General features: G+C 38.8%; 1 protein-coding gene across 2 annotated transcripts in view; it reads left to right on the top strand.

Annotated features, from left to right (window-relative positions):
- The window catches only part of LOC149150249 (Zinc finger C-x8-C-x5-C-x3-H type family protein), a 375,155-nt gene that overhangs the window by 23,405 nt on the left and 334,052 nt on the right, over positions 1-17,698 (top strand). For both annotated transcript variants that reach the window (XM_089441275.1, XM_089441274.1), the window contains exon 2: positions 2,431-2,572. In XM_089441275.1, the coding sequence (XP_089297401.1) occupies positions 2,431-2,572 (142 nt within the window). The remainder of the gene's footprint in view (positions 1-2,430; positions 2,573-17,698) is intronic.

Here is a 17,698-nt window from a genome sequence, read left to right as displayed (position 1 = left end):
AGAACACCATGCATCTTATGGATCTACGAAGCACATTGGTAGAACTTCTAAGCCTCTGAAAACTAGATTGCCTGCACATGCTGCAAGTTTTTCCAACTCTTGGATCCATGCCTCCCATCACCTGCTTCTGAATCTCCATCCCTCATGATAACAATGCAGTGAATCCCTAGTCCTTCCCAACCTGGCATAGGTGTTTCCCAGTTGCATATCAGTGTTGCAAACAACTCTGATCTCTTCTGATATTTTCAATTTTTTCTAGCGGTTTCAGGTTGTTGAAGTTGCTGATATTTTCTGAGTTTTTCAGATCCTAGTATATGCTTGCCAATATTTTCCAATAATTTCTGATATTTCCCAAACATTTCTGATAAGTTTATTTCTGGACCCTCCGCAATATGTTTCCCAAAACAATATTTGCATCATTGCTGCGTATTGCCTGCAAATGCTGCAAGAGTATAGTCAAGCTCATCATCCATCACAGGGAAGGTCTCAGGGTGTATTAGGGGGCTTCCCAAATTGGGCTTCTGATAAATCCTCAGAGCACTCTCTCAAAATGTTGTAACCTCCCTCATTTTCCTAGTCTTACTGTCTATGTCTGCAAGGCAAATATTAACTGCTGCAACACTGGAATGGTTCTCAACTTTTATTGACTTATGCATGGTGAGAGCCTTCTGATAGGAAAACACAGCTTTATCATCGTTTCTCATTGCACTGACATTCTCATATTGTATTCACAATGGTTGTACTCTTCAGTCATATTGACCTACTTTTGTGGTCATTTGTCAGATGTTAATAAAATTATGCTAGAAATGTGTGCCATGTGCTACAATCCATAGAGGCCACTTGTACATCCAAGCCATGAGACATCAATGCCATGCTTGCGAATGCTAAATTCTACATATGCAACTGCCATACCCCATAAAAGGGAATGCTTTATTCAAGGCTTTCTTCTCAGGAGAATATCTTGCTGGTGTGTGCCTTCCTGTTTGCTAGGGTGTTTGCTGATAGCTGGGAATTTTCAGTTCATGGCCTTTACGTCCTTAGCTACAACAATCTTCGAGGAATGGGTTCAAAACATCTCAAATTGCTGAGCTGATTTCACGTGCGATCATCATAGTGCAACTGTGCATGTATGGTGGATAATGGGAACAAGGCAGAATACCGAGAGGATGCAGTTAAAACCCTAATGCAAGAAAACTCAGTACTTAAAAGACACACTTTCAGGTTTGAATAAAAAACTAAGGTCTCTATTATATTAACACCTTGGAAAGCCCATATCAGTGTTATTTCACGCTAACATAAATTTATCATATCTTCGCAAACTGCACTACTTACTGATTCTGGACCAGTAGTTTGCCTGGTTAATCTGATTCCTTCTTTGGAAGTTTGCTGGTGTATTCTAATCAAAATTGAATTTTGGACCAAGATGGACACAACTGACATTTATTCAATCATATACAAATATATTTCATTGATATACTTAATACGACTATGTCAGAGAGTAAAGCCATGAAGTGCAGAAGTTAAGAGATTGAAAATTATTATTTCCTGTGGTAAAATGTTTTCTATACTCTGTTTTTCCGACAAACATATTACTGAATAATTTATAGTGAATTGTAGTCTTTGTTGACTCTTTTGCTGGATAGTCAGAGTCCATGTAATTTTCTGACGTAAAACCTATAGTACATAACTCTGACTGTGCTAAGTGATTTCAGTACTTTCAGAATATGATGTTTTCATGCTGTCTCTGAATGGTGGAATCTTTTGACAAAGATTGTCAAAGAAAGGAACGCTGGTGTAGATATTAAGGCATTTTTAAATAACATGGGTTTGTTCTTCTAGTTTTATCTGAAAAGTGATTTTGCAAACACCCTGGGTTAGGTCTGTTGCTGAATTCCTTTGCTATAGTGAGGCTTTGATCAGGTTTTTAGTGCTAAGTTCAGTCCATTTTTCAGTCAGATATTGATCGAGTTACTGTCCCCTATATTCTGCTAACATTATGACAATTGGTCAATCTTTGAATGAATGGGCCAGATGATTTTTAAATGATGTTAGTAGATTGATTTCCAAACGTTTATCTTCGTCATTTGGTTTCATTAAACTTTTTCATCTGTGGGAAATTCATAAATTTAATTTAAGTTTCATCACAATTGTTGGATATATATTTGTTAGGTACCTGAACAGTATAAGTTGTTTGGCATATTTGTTAAATACCTCAACAATATATACTGTTTGAAAAACATTTTTACTTTTCTTTTCTTTAATCATCTGAATATGTTTTCGCTTTACTCTTGTTCTAGAGGCAAGAACAAATTGTTGTGTAACATGAGAGTAAATCTGTTATTAACAAACTGGCTTTGCACCACGCAATTTTTTTTGTAACTGAAACAAAATATGTTTTAATTGGAACACATGATCTTTTATTGCACACAGTTGCCAATATGGTGCACGATGCAAGTTTCTTCACCAAACTCAACAACAGCAACAACCAAACCCTTATGGCTTTGGTGTGCAAAATCCATCTCAGGGAAGGAGTGGATTCAATTTTGGTGCAAACAATCAGAATAAACAGAAGGTGTGCGTCTCTTCCTTTTTCTTTATTTCTTGACTTACAAATTGCTTATTTAATGTGTGAAAATTCAAAAAACCGCCACATTATGAAACCATATAAATAGGACACTGTCTACAACTGGTTAGTTTATAGATCAGTATGTATGGTTCTATCCAATGTCCATCATAAACCAAAAACATAGAAATGTCACTATATTGTTGAAAAAAACTGTATAAATGGGATACTCTGACATGGCTATATTCATTCCTATTTCTCATTTTAAAAATCTGTTACTTTTAACTTATTGATCATTCAGAGAACTTTTAGACCCATCATAGCTATATTTTCTATCTTGACATCATTTGTAGTAGATTCTAACAGAATCAAAGTCTTCTAAATATGGAAATAACTTGTGGTAAGATGTATTGACTATTTTAAGAATCAGCGTCAGTGAAGCATTGAAGAAATTGTGAATTTGGTCACGGGTCAGTGATGAACTCAACTGCATTTTAGGTTGCCCACCAAGGTTCAATTCCGGCAGAGACATGAATAAGCAGTTGAGGCCAGGACCCCAGGTGCAAGTCCCTCATGATTCTGACAGAATAGTAGCCCCCTGTCATGGAAACTTAGCCAAATGGATATGCTTGTGACCACTGGTTCACGCCTTCAGAGCTGTCTTTCCCATGCAAGTCGGCTGCTTGTGGTGGCCAACCTCTTAAGGGCTGTTGTCATGCCTTCAGGCTTGTTGTAATGTTTCTCGAGTTTAAAGGACGCACTTTCAAAAATAAGTATTCTATAAATCTGCTTAAAAATGTGTAATTGGTGATGTGTATTTTGCAAACAATGATCAATTAATTACCCTACTATCCATTGAAACCACAGGAAGACTATATGGAGGTAGAGTTGCTGCTGTTGCTGCATAGGTAATCTTGTGCTGTTTCAGGATCACTATACTGTTTTTTGATTTTGAATTGTTCAGATTCAGGGATCCAAACAGTGTTAGGCAAGGTAATGTTTATTTTGTAAGACTTGGGCCTGTTAACCCCTAGATTTGCCCTCTTTGCAAATTTGGAGTGTCAATGACTAGCACATTTCATCAGGCTGGAGGTTTAGAGAGATATGCAGATATGGTTTTGTTTGGGCTGAGGGTTGGTTCCTGTTACCGCAAAATCTAGCAGCCTAGTCCAAAGCCTCAGTAGGCACTCTAGGTCTAGGGAAACAATGAGATCAGCCATCACCATCACGATAGTGGTTTCTCCCCTGCCATCTTGTGGTTGGATACTATCTCCACAAGGGAGGCTTCTCCAACAAGACTTAGAGGTTAGATGACTAAGGAATTCTAAACCAAATGGCTCTTTAAGGAGCTTGTTAATTTAGACATGCTGGGAAGGTAAGGTTTGGGGTGAGAGAGAGAGAGATGATGGATCAAATGAAACTGTCAGCTAAGCCTAGAAGGCTGACGTAAGTTCTATAGATTTTCAAGTTAGTTTTCCCTCTAGCCACCATGAATTTACAGATTGCAGTTACAAGTTAGGTTTTTAGGTAATACACTTCTTGGAGCATACATAACTTGCAACAATAACTTTAAAATAGCCTATTAAGGGTATTATTGACAAAACGTTCAAGTCTATTGAGGGGCAAACAAGAGGAAGGTGGTTAACACAAGGTATCTAATGGCGGAAAATGCAGAAAACAACAAACAAACCCTAGATGTCAGCCCTAAAATTAGGAATGAAAAAATGCATGAAATGATGTATTTTCTTTTTCAAAATTAATAGATGAAATGCCAAATTTAGGGCAATGACATATAGGTAAAATCAAGCTATAAATGCAGATTTTGCCAAAATGTGAATGCTGTTTACCATAAAATTAAAAAAGGTGGAAGACTTAATCTTGATTGATGCACATAGCACAAGGACTAATGCCTTCAATCAATTGGGCATATGGAGTCAAGAGGATGGGGTCAAAGGAAGAGGACATTGGACAGAGAGGGGGGAGAGAAACTAGCTCTCTAGCAAACACTAGGGACTTTCAATTTAAAGATATGTAAGGTCAAGGAATGCAATCTAGTTCCCTTGATGGATACTTGTTAACAAATTTCACATATGAAGAAACAAGAGTTAATAAAAGATATAGCTTTTATTAATATATTATATGACACAAGATAAACCCTAATTCCGATAACTACAACTAAATGGAATAAAACAACATTAAACTTACACTATTCATCCAAAACATTACTACATTAATCCAAGAAAGTCTCTCCATGCAAAACATATCTACCCCAAGATAATTCAATACCCTAATAAGCCATTGCTTCAAATATTTCTAAGAGAAATATTTGAGTGTGTGTGACAATGATTCACTCAATTTGACTTCCCCTCTATTTATAGGAGGGTAACCAAGTCAAGTTGGGTTAATTTACAAGTAAAAACATTGAAAAATAACTTTAAGTGTCCACAAGGTCAATAGGTCACAAGCCGACCTATAAGATAGTTTTCATAATGATAAAACATAACAAAATGGCTCCTTTTTCTCCACACGTGGGGAAAAGTGCTCGAACATGATGTCAACCTCATAAATTGAGTATCTCTGTTAAGCAATGTGCCAAGAAGGGTCTAGGAGTGCTCCTCACTCAAAGTCATCTTATCAATATGAAAGGATGCATCTCCAAGCCACAACTTCTTATCCTTATGTCATCATCTGGAAGCCCCACATCATCAATCTAAGGCATGCAATTGTGATGTTGTAAGCCTGGGGCATGACATCATCATCAAAGAGTGTATTATATGTGAATCATCATCAGGGCTCTGGAACAAGGAAACACTAATCAAGAAGGTGCAAGGCCAGCTTGGTGACCTCTTGGATCCTTTGGGGTACATCTATCTCAAGAATGCCCTAGTTTTTGTGCTTAGTTTTTCAATAGTTGTAGGTGTAGAAGGTGTCAGACATCAGTGTGAGGCTTCCTCAAGAGTTAGTAGCAAAAACTCATATCTGTGGGGAAACATTAGGTTGTAAGGGGATAAGTGCTAGATGTTTTCTTCAAGGGGTTGGAGAAGTGTTAGACCATCCCTCAAGGTATATCCAATGTACCTAGGAATAAACATCTGAGATACACCCTTATGATCTAGTGAGATTAACGTAATTACTAATTAGGTAAAGAAAACATGAAGTATCAAAGTGGACCATAACTAATGCTAGAGGCACAAAAGTACTTCACACAAGTCTTGTCTTCAAATGTCTTTCTAGCTTGATGATTTGTTAACAAGTTACCACATTTATCTTTGGGATGGCTATGGAAAGGGCCTATTAGGTGCTTCCAACCCTAAGTAGAAGGATAGTTTCTAGGTGACACATCAATCCAAAAGTGCATGTGATATATGCTAGATTGAGTTAGAGAAGGAAGGTTCTGCTAAATTTAGAAGTGCATTAAATTTGGTAGAGGGACCCACAAGTGAAGCTAAGGTGCAATTTTACTTTTTCTTAATTTTGTCTTAGGAAAATTCTATTTTTCTTATCGTAAAAAAGTAAAGCGATCTCAGCTGTCCATCGAGATTTAATCTTAGTCGTTTGTGGAAGATGGAAGGCCAAGTCGACTTTATAAGGAGAGAAAGGGCGCAAACTTGGCTCATTATGCACTAGATGACTTGTGTGTTCAACTGTGCAGAGAAGGGTTTTCCATATAAATGTACTAGGGAAAAAAGAGAGGCTGAAAAGCCTCAACGATATCCTTTAGCCAATGTACATCTCTTCGAGGGCAGTTAGCGCATGCAAGGAGGCCAAGTTGGTTAGAAGTGTGCAGATCAATGTGTTGAGGGACAACAGATTGAAGGGAAAGTTTTCCCTCTGATTTGTAATAAGTATTTGAGGTTTTTGCTAAGCATATTAATAAAACACACAAGTTGGCATGTTTTCCCTAGTTGGGGTTCTTGGGTAGTTTCTAGTGTATTGTTTTTATTGATTGCTTGTGTCTTCGTGAATTTATTTTCCGCAACTATTATTTGTTAGAACATTCAACATATTTAATAAAAGTGTTTGGAGTTCAGTTTTCAATCTCTTCATTGCAATTTTTTAATTAAATTAGTAGTTGGGTATTAGAAAGCTAACATGGTATCAGAGTGGGTCTTTGGTTGAAGACCATAAAGCATGTTATTTTCCTCAGGAGCAGGTGAAAGATGCAAGAAAGGGGACACAATTCACTTTAGGGTTGCGCTAGGGTTTCTTGCTGTTTGACATAGGCATAATTTGTACAAGGGTTTCTGATCAAATCAAACAAGCTGGATGGATCATGGCGTATTTGGGGCTAGGATTTGAGGATCACCTTGATGGCGTCTCGAATATTTATTCTTGGAAGGAGAGGACTAGTGTAGTTTTGGAGGAGCAGGGAGTTTGGGAGTTTGTGGAGAGTCCACCAGCTGCACCAACAGATCCTCAGCAAGTAGCCCAACATAACAAGGACACAAAGGCTAGAAGAATAGTCCTTGAAGGAGTCAAGAATCACATCATATCTCACCTTTCCGGGAAGAAGACAACTTAGGCTATGTGGACAACTATCTTTGGGTTGTACCAGGGTATGAGTGAGGCTAGGAAGCTGGTACTCAAAGATAAATTCAAAAATACCAAGATGACTAAGTCTAAGTTTGTGATCTCTTACCTAAGTAGATTACCCCAAGTGAAGGACGAGTCAGCAAGGGTTGGGGAGACAATCTCAGACAAAGACCTTGTTAGTTTTGCGCTGTTGGGTTTTCTGAAGTCATAGGGAAATTTTACTGATGCTATTAGTTGCAGAGAAAACCTACTAGGATGGGAGAACCTATAGAGTGATTGCATGCAAGAGGAGTTCTGGAAGCAAGCCAAATATGGGTCTCATGCGAAGACCGAGGAAGAGGCCAAGAGCTAGAAAAATCCAAGAGGGGTTGAGTTCAGTTCAAGAGGCAAGAAGAAGAAAGATCTCAACAAAATCCTTGTATTGTCATCAATTTGGGCACTACTCCACCAAGTGTCCAAATAGGAAGAAGGGATCCAAGAAGGATCTTGTGGCAACATTAGTAGAGGTGGAGGAGTTCACTTCTTAGTTTGAGAGGGAGTTTTCGCTCATAGCTTGCATGGCAAGCTCAGTGGCTAGAAACATGTGGTATATTGATAGTGGAGCATCTTGTCATATGATTGGGATCAAAGGTTATGGGGTTATCTTCAACAGAGGAAAGGCCTTTCTCAACCCTTTCAATTCTGAAGCAGCTTAACATAATGGAGTTAGGGTGATGAACCTCTACAGGTTACAGTTTGAGATAGCTGCGACCTTTAGCAATAGGGATATCAATGTTCATAGATGTGATCTTGGGGAGCTTTGGCATAGGCATATGGGTCAGCTACACCATGGAACGCTAACGATTTTGAGGGAGATTGCCATAGGGCTGCCACTGTACAACGTAGATCAACATGACGTGTGCAAGGGATACACACTTGGCAAGTATGCCAATACATCCTTTCCCAACAAAGACAATAGGGCCAAGAGAATCTTGGAGCTGGTACATACAGAATTATGCAGACCATTTTTCTCTCCATCCTTGATGGGATAGAGATATTATGTCACCTTCATTGACGACCACTCGAGAAAGACTTGGATCTTCTTCATGAAGAAGAAAGATGTGTTGAATTTTTGTATCTGTAGTTGGTCTTCATAACTATTTTTAGCTCTCCAAAATAAAAGAATATGACAAATATTAATTATATTTCAAGTCGGCTTTAAAAGAGGGAAAAATCAAATTTTGAAACTTAAATTTTGCCTCCAAAACGTAAGGTCGGCTCCAAGTCGGTCTAGCCCAGGGGATGTATCCATTCATGCTCCTTTGATCATTATGTAAAGGCCATTTGACCTCCTCCATTGGGCAGAATTCCGATCACAAAAAGGATATCTTATGAAGCTATTTGAAGGACAAATCTAAGGCTCTAAAAGGATGAATTTGAGGAAGGACAATAATCTAACACTGACTTAATTCTTTGAGGAAGGCCAAAATTTCTTAGTCACAACAAACCAAATTTCCGAGGCAAATTGAGGGCAGTCTGACTAGGGTTGACCTGAGTTGGTTACTGGTCAATTTGAGTTTATTGAATTCAGATTGTATTCCTTGTTGAATTGGATAAATTTCTCTAAGAAAAGGTTGTTGGGTTTTTCCTAGGATAAATTTTGTGTCTCTTGTGTTTGTCTATCTCTATTATCATTATTGTTTTACTGTTAGTGAATTTCTTGTATAATTACTCAATAATGAATGTGGTATAAGATGAATTGATTTAAGAATCATTGGAAGTAATTATCAATTAAGGAAATTTGGAAAAATCAACAAGATGAAGTCTTCTTGAAGTTCGTGGAAATCAAAGCCTTGGTGGAGAACCACACTGGTAGGAGGATCAAGGCCCAAATGTCAGACAATGGTGGGGAGTACATCTCCAATGCCTTCGGAGACTTGTGTTACAAGGAGGGTATCAGGAGAGAGCTCACTGCTCCTCATAACCCTCATCAGAATGGGGTGGTTGAGCACAAGAACCATAGGATTGTGGGTGATGTCATTTTGTATTAGTTCTCCACTTTTGAGTCCTTGTTTGGACGACTATTAGGGTTTAGGATTTAATATTAACTTTTATTTATCATTTCTTAGTTGGCATCCACTACGTAATATATATCAATGCTATCTCCATATATGTGTCTTAATGAATATATTTTGTATTTTTTAATGTTTGTCACATTTTACTAATTTTTCCTCGATGTTTCCGAGAAGTTGTTTTTTGGAATCTTGCCTATTTTTTGCCAATGCCGATGTTATCAACATTTCTCCAACTCACACTCTTTTTACACCTAACTACACTCTCTCCTTAGTTGTCAAAAAACACACTCGAATGAACTAATACGCATAACTTTTTCTCCTCTAAATTGAATTTCCCAAGGATAATATTATCTAAGTCCCACCATGCCCCCCCAAAAAATTCCCTTAGATATTTTTAGCTAATTCGAATTATCCAAAATTCCCCCAAGGATATTTTTATTCCAATTCAAATTAGCTAAAATTACCTAATGATATTTTATCAAGTCGACTTTCCAAAAATTACTTTAGAGATATTTTTATCCCAGTTTGAAAATGCCAAAATTACTTGAGGATACTTTTATCTCAGGAATTACTCAAAATACTCAAAGATACTTTTTACCCAAGTTGAACTTGCTAAAATTATGCTCACGGATATTTTTATCTCACGACAACCCAAAATGCTTCAATTAAACTCAAGGATATGGAACTTCTCTCAGTTTTCTCCTCTAGTTCATTTCAATTAGATGGTGAGTTGATTCTTACCGTACATGACTTTTTTTTACTGTGCATTGATTTTCATTTTTGGGAAATTTGACCTCCTTATCCTAGTGTGCATTAGAGGAGGGGGAGGATTATAACTACATGCATTTACTGTGTGTTACATCGAATTGTCTTTGACACAACATGCCTTTCAATTGTCTCCACTTTCTTTGTATTTTCTAGTTTCTACTATATTGTGTCCTAATATCATTGTAATCGGTTTTGTAATAGTCATCTTGGTGCAGTCAGCCTCCTAGCCTTTGTAGAATAAAACTTGGTTTCGATTTATCCTATCTCTCTAGGTTGTTTGATGTCTTAATGTTTATCTTATGCAATATTGAGAAAGTTTCTAAGCCACTTTCATTGGTTTAAATCTGCCATTAAAATACTCTTCCTATCTATTTTACTTTCCATTTAAAAGCCGACACTAGAGATGATCCCACTTTCAAAACACAATGTATTTTAAAAGCTTGTTTGGCCACTAACTTGCTGTTAAGGTAACTATTGCTTTTTTATTTTTCTATGTTGTTTTGTTGTATTTTAGGTGAAACAATACATGCTAGACTAGGAACAACCCCCATGAGGTTGGGAAGCACCAACCTAAATAGAGAGGGAGATTTGCAAGTGACATGAGGGTCAGATTTTCCTAAATGTTTCACTAATTTCCGCTGCAGATTTTTGAAAGATATTCCTATTTACATAGAATGTAGAAGTTTGTGCTAATAGGTCCTTGAGCCTTTAATATTAACTTTTAAGTTATAGAGCTAGTCATATGGCAACATATAATGTTGTGATAGAGCTAATGACATGTTAAAACAATGTAGTAATAAAGTGATTATGAGAAACAAGACAAGCCATTCCATATGGAAAAATTGAAACATTTCTCATCCTCAATATGGTTGACTATGATGCATCCATAGTTTTTGTTACCTAATGATTATTGATTTACACTTGATCTTGAGGAGGTTTTGTCAGGTGGTTCTCATTGAGTCATCACATTAGTAGAGGGCTTCTTAAGTTGATTGCTGTTAATTTTAGGCAACAATGGTATGTTCTATGCTTTAGAGCAATTTTACTTCAATTTCTTTATTAGCCTAATATCAATATCCAGATTAGCAATCACATTAACATGATAGTAAAATGCAGATAGAACATAAACATAAACAATAGAAGACAAGCCAAGACAAGAGGACACAAGATGTGGCACTAGCCAAGGACAAACCCCATTGTGGGGAAAACCCTTGATCAATTATTCTTATATTCTTCAATAGTTCAACAGAGAGTGAGATAGTACAATTTACAAATCTGATAATTTATGACAACAACAAAAGAGCCCTAACCAGAAAAGTTAATGCTGGTCAACAAGGCAGATTTGACCCTCAATAAATTGGTCAACTTCAGTGAACTTCGGCCTGCAAACAACAAGATGACTCAGCCCTCGAAAGAACCCAAAATCAGCCCAGTCAAATCTGGTCAAACAACCAACCTGCGGTCAGCCCTAGCTGCAGTCAGCACTAGTCAAAGTCAATGTTTGGCCTCGATTTCTGTGCCTAGAAATGCGGCTTGCCCAAACTGTCCAGAAATTCGGTCTCTTGAAATTTCGGCCTCCTGAAGTTTCGGTCTCCTAAAATTTCAGACGTGTGGAGAGAGAGGCCTAGAAATCTGTACCCAATCAATGAGGAGAGAGAGAGAGAAGTGTGAAGATGAGTGTGTCCAAATGAGGCTAAGGCATCATGTATTTATAGCAAACGTTGAGGATGAATAGAGTGATTGTTGGGCTTTTGAGCGTACATAAGTTTGCTAGCCGACCTTGACAATTTGTCCATAATCAAAATAAATTCATAACTTCATTTGTACATGTCGGAATCAGATGCTCTTTAGATCAATCCTACACCTCTCGGAGAGAGGAATCCAAGAAAAATACCAGCTGTCATAAATAAGATGATCTCTGTGGAGTTTGGCCCTAGTTGCCAATTTTAAGCCTCCCTCTTAACTAGGGAGAACTCCATCTGCTAATCGATTTGCCAATCTGTACTATCTCTGCCATCAATGCATTGCTTTGCTGAACCAGTGTTTTTAAAACCGGAACCGGCGACCGGACCGGTCCACCTAATGAACCGGTTTACCAACCGGAACCGGTCTAACCGGGACTGGTTTGGTCTAAACGAACCGGTTTTTAAAAAATACATTAAATAATTAATTTTTAATGAAACAAAACTATTTTTAAGATGTAAAACCATGATTCCAAGCCAATAGAGACAAAATATGCAAAGTTTGCTCATTTATATACCATGTAAAGGTGAATATATCAAAACACCTTTACTTCCCCCCCAAAACCCCTAAACCACAGTCAAAATCCGCCTTTTTGCACCGTCATTAATTGTATTGCTATGGTTTAAGAGCTGACCATTATTTTAAATTAGTTTAGGTGACTAAGGTTGCTGTAAGCACTGATGTGGGGTCCCATAACCACCTCATGGATGGAGACTGGAATAAATAGTCCTTGTTTATTACTAAGATTGATAGAGTATATCTGCAATTGTAAATTAAAATACTGGATAATGATTGATTGATAAGAATTTATTAAGAATGATATCAACATTGGGCCTCTTGATTGTGTATAGATATACAGTGATTGGTCACGAGGTGTGTGGCCTTTGACCTTTCATTGGCATAATTAGTACTGTTCCTACTACATTGCCACCCTCTTAAGAATGTTTTGTTCTCAAAGCATAGTAAATGAGATTTTCTCTTGCTGAGCATGCTTTCTTGGTAGCATCATCTTTATTTGGTTGTGGGAGTTTGACTCAGTTCTTGATTTGAGTGATGGTGAGGTTCCTTTGCAGTGTGGTTACACAGGTGATCTGTTGATTTAAAACTTATGACTGATGAAGTCGATTCACACTGATACAATGGTCTGCAATCTGGTACTGGGTAAGGTGAAATCGCTCTAAGGTCCAAAACTTGTATGTCATATCTGCATTTTGAAGCTAAGATCAGTTAAGTCATTGTTCCTGAAGCGGAAACAGAGGTTTGCATTAGGTATACTGTCTGATTATGCTGTTGTATGCTCATAATTGATATTTAGAAGCTACACTATGTTTGTTTTTACTATTGCATGATGTTTGGAATGAGATCAGGGCTGTTATAAAAGACTCTCAATGTTACAAAGGTTGCTATAGATCTTCTATAGTCTTTCTTGGCCCTTGCTATTGTATAATGCTTGGTGTGTTGAATGGTGAACCTCTAAGGAAATAATTATAATTTGAAGTCTGCTGCTACTTGTTGACAGAGACATCATATGGATTAACTTGGAGAAGTATTTCCGAGGCTGTAAAGTACTTGCTGGTTGATTTGTTCATTGCTGCAGTATACTATTGTTGACTCATAAATTGTTGATCTGCTGAGTATGATGTTGAATAGGATGCTGATAATATGTTGTTGATGCCCAGAGCTCCAAGAATGTTTTGTTAGATTGTGTGCTATTGATCAAAGAAGATTTTTGCTTAGGGTTTGTATAGCAGAGATGTATTGTAAGTTAAAACTGTTTCGTTTGAACAACATGCCTAAAACCGGCCGGTTTAGGACAGAACCGGCCGGTTTGATACAAACCGGCCGGTTCTGTCCTAAACCGGCCAGTTTTTCACCGGTTAGGGCAAAAACTAGGTGAAGGGGGCCTTCCAACCGGGTTTTTTGGCCGGTTCGGACCGACCAGCTAGCTAACTGGTCGGTTTGACCGGTTACCGGTTTTTCAAAACGGTTTTAAAAACTATGTGCTGAACTATGAAGAAGAAGTGATCGAGAATGTATCATACCATTTTATTGACCCAAAGTCAGTTCCAATCAAAGGAGAGTGTGTCATACCACTCTTACTGACCTGAAGTCAGTTCCAATCAAAAGTGAGTGTCTCATACCACTCTCACTGACCCGAAGTCAGTTCCAATTGATCCCAGATCAATATTAGTCATCCTAGCATAGGGAGTATGGTAGTACACGGTGTGTCCATCGGTAATACTATGGTCCCTATCCTCGTTTTCCTACTCATTGGCCAGATGAGAGGTACTTCCCATGAGTCCCAGATTGCATGGGTAGGATGTCTCAGCAGGAGAAGGATGAACCACTCATCCTGCCTACATATCGTCAAGGGGTATCGCAGGGGAAGGCTGAACCGCTCACCTTGTACACAACAAACCACTAGGGGAAGGCTGAACCACTCACCCTATGGTTGCTCATCTCTCCAAGAAGTATCCCAAGCCCCCCAAAGCTCCCAGAGCTCAATGTCCATCTCATACAGGACCCTCATAAGAGGGTCTCTCCACGACTTCAAGTCGTTCTCGGAAGGCCAAGAACTTGACCTTCTCTAGGGGCTTTGTTAGAATATCGACAACTTGCTCATCAGTCCCAATGTGATGGAGCCTTATTGCTCCTCGTTTTTCCATCTCCCGTATAAAGTGGTACCTTATATCTATATGCTTGGAGCGATCATGAAACACGAGATTCTTTGATAATTGGATCCCCCTCTGGTTGTTGCAGAGGATCACGTGTTATCCAACACATGTCCAAACAACTCACTGAAGAGCTTCCTCAACCAAGCAGCTTCACAGGAGGCCATACTAGCAGTTATGTATTCAATCTCGGCGGTGCTCAAGGCAATCGATTTCTGCTTCCTGCTCATCCAGGATATCGAAGCAAAACCCAAAAAAAACATCTAGAAGTGCTCTTGCGATCGACAATAGTTCCAGCCCAATCAGCATCAAAATAACCATGCAACCTCACATCTATGGTAGTTTATCTTAGTCCATGAGTGATTGTGCCCCGAAGATATCTCAGAAGATTCTTGGCACCAATCCAATGTATATGATGAGGCTCAACCATATATTGGCTCAATGTGTTAACTGCAAAACATATGTCCGGACAGGAGATTACCAAGAACATCAGTGCTCCTATGAGTTGACGATACTCAGAAGCATTTCCCAATTTAGGTCCAGCATCACTACCACATAACTTATTAAAGTTAAGTTCCATCGGAGTTGTCACAGGCTTGAAGTCCACCATCCCAAATCTTCCAATATGTTCACAACATATTTTCCTTGAGAGGAAAATTTCACCTGGCTTTTGCCAGACCTCCAACCCTAGGAAATAGTGCATCGGTCCTAGGTCCTTTATCTCAAATTCAGAAGCCAACTCACTCTTACATTTTTGAAGGAGAGGGTCTGCACTTCCATCATCTCCATGCTTGATTTTGTAGAGCCACTTAGAGGTGACAACCGATTTGTCTTGGGGTCTAGGGACCACATCCTTGACATCATTCTACATAATTGACTCGTATTCTTCATTCATAGCATCCTTCGATACTTGATGTTTCACGACTTCTTTGAATGATGAAGGTTGATTTTGAATGATAGTGCTCATGGTGGTCAAATATCCTTGATACTTGTTCGGCTTGTTGCTTTCATGGAAAGTCCCCCTTGGCGCAATGTGTTTCTCGGCATCTTCGAGAGTCTCCCTAAGCCATGAGGGTCTCCTTTTGGAGGAGGGGGGTTCATGAGGAGGAGGATCAATAGGATCCATAGGTTCATCAACATCAGGCATCATTTCGTCTTCTTTTGCACCTTGATTTCCGGTGTAAGCTTCTTTGTCCTTCCTTGGGATAGGAAGGTTGTTGATCTTCCTGAGGGCCATATCTGCATCGAAGGCGACATCATGACTTATCTCAACTTCCTTGTGACCAGCCACATAAATTCTATATCCCTTAGAATTTTCACTATAGCCCACAAAGATTCCTTTCTTCCCAGATGCACCCAATTTGCTTCTTTTCTCCTTCGGCACATGAAAATATACGGGACTTCCAAAAATTCTAAAATGAGAGACATCAAGTTTCTTACTAGTGAACATTACTTCGAGAGTCTTGGAGTCCAATGCTTGATGAGGGCATCTGTTTTGAACATACATGACGGTATTTGCGGCTTCAACCCATAGGAGCTTCAGAAGGGCTTGATCATGAAGCATGCACAAACTGCTTCTACAATAGAGCTATTCTTCCTTTTAGCCACACCATTCTACTCAGGAGTGTATGGTGTTGTATACTCCCTCTAAATGCCAACTTCTCTGCAATAATCTTGGAATTCATTGGATTCGTACTCTGTCCCATTATCAGTCCTCAATATCTTGATATTCTTCTCGGATTAGTTTTCGATCAAGGCTTTGAAGTGTCGGAACCAGGTGAACACTCCATCCTTCTTCTTCAAGAAGTAGATCTAGGTCTTGGCAAAATAATCATCCGTAAAGGTGAGATAATATAAGTAACCTCCCAAAGAGTTTATGGGCATCATACCAGATATGTTGAAGTGGATCAATTGCAATATATCTGTGGTCTTGCTATTACTTGAGGGGAATGGTCCCCTTGTAAGTTTTCCTTCGGCACATCTCAAACATACACCTTCATGCTCTACTTTGAACTCGCACATACCTGTCACCATCTGTCTCACATCGGTTAGGGCCTTATAATGAAGATGCACAAACCTCCGCTGCCATGGTTCAAATTGTAGAGATGTGTCATAAGACTTGGCTCCCAATGGACTTCCTCCAGCTTGATACAAAGTGTCAACCCTGAACCCAAGAGTAAAAGCATCTTTAAAATTTCTTTTCCAAACACATACCTTTCCATCGATGAATGCCACCTTGAAACCTTTGTCTTCCATGGCTGAAATGGACACCAGGTTCTTCTTGAGATCAAGTACATATAGTATTTCTTGCAAATGAATAGTGTTACTGTTGGAAATACTGAGAGGGGGGGTGAATCAGTATTTCTTTTCAATTGTTATTTTTTTGTTAAATCATTTATATTTAGAACACAAAAATAAATAACAGGAATGAGTGCTTTTATTAATATAATCTTTGCAATAAATCAAGTACAATGTATATATATATATAGCTTCAACCAATTGCCAAGCACCAACTTGGAACTTTTGTGAGGCTCCAATCTCCAGAGCACCAACCCTGTCTTGTCAAGGCACCAACCTTGGATTTAGGAGCACCAACTCCCAGGACACCAATCCTTCCAGTTCTGAGGTACCAACCCAAGGGTTCCAAACCTCTGCTGTAAATTGTCTGGATCTATTTGGTAGTAGTTCTCTGCTCCCAACCTCGCTGAACCTATGACTTACTTCTGTCCTCTTGCTTCTTCCACTTCTGCCAGACCTTCGACTTCCTCTGTTTCTTACAGTTTCACCAACCCTGTCTTTCCTTGTTCTCTGTTATATAATCTTGATACCCCTGACCTTTGGCTTCCTTTTTATTTGCTTCCTTTTCGCTTGCTTGATCTTTTGGCTTACTCTGCGCTTGCTCTTCGGCTTCCTCTGTCTCTTCGAATTCACCAATACTCAAAGGACGTGTTCATTCGGAAGAGAGGCCAAATTACAAAAGTGTTGCATATTAAGATTATATCAACATAGTTAAAAACATATAATGGATGGTCCCACCTGCCACATCATCACCTAATTAGCAATCGCAGTTTACCATCGTTACATTTCTTGCTTCTTCTGATAACTCAATCGGGTCCACTTAGTCCCAAGTCTTATCGGATTAATTCTCCACCATTGATCTCATATTTAATCCGACGGTTGTTGATCCACCCGATCAACAAACCCAATCGCCCATCCTCCACCTTTTGATCAAGGCGCGCTGGATCCAATGGTTCATAATGATATCGGCCGGGGAACTTGCGCGACGCTTAACTGCCTTTCCGGAGCCGATAAGGATTATAAATCCTTGATCTATAAAAGTTTGGGTCCGTTCTTGAGATTAACAT

The sequence above is a fragment of the Pinus tabuliformis genome, chromosome 9, assembly GCF_031772625.1.
Source record: "Pinus tabuliformis cultivar Carrire ecotype Pingquan chromosome 9, CPIR1, whole genome shotgun sequence".
Classification (NCBI taxonomy): Eukaryota; Viridiplantae; Streptophyta; class Pinopsida; order Pinales; family Pinaceae; genus Pinus; species Pinus tabuliformis.
This window is presented reverse-complemented; position numbering and strand designations above follow the sequence as displayed.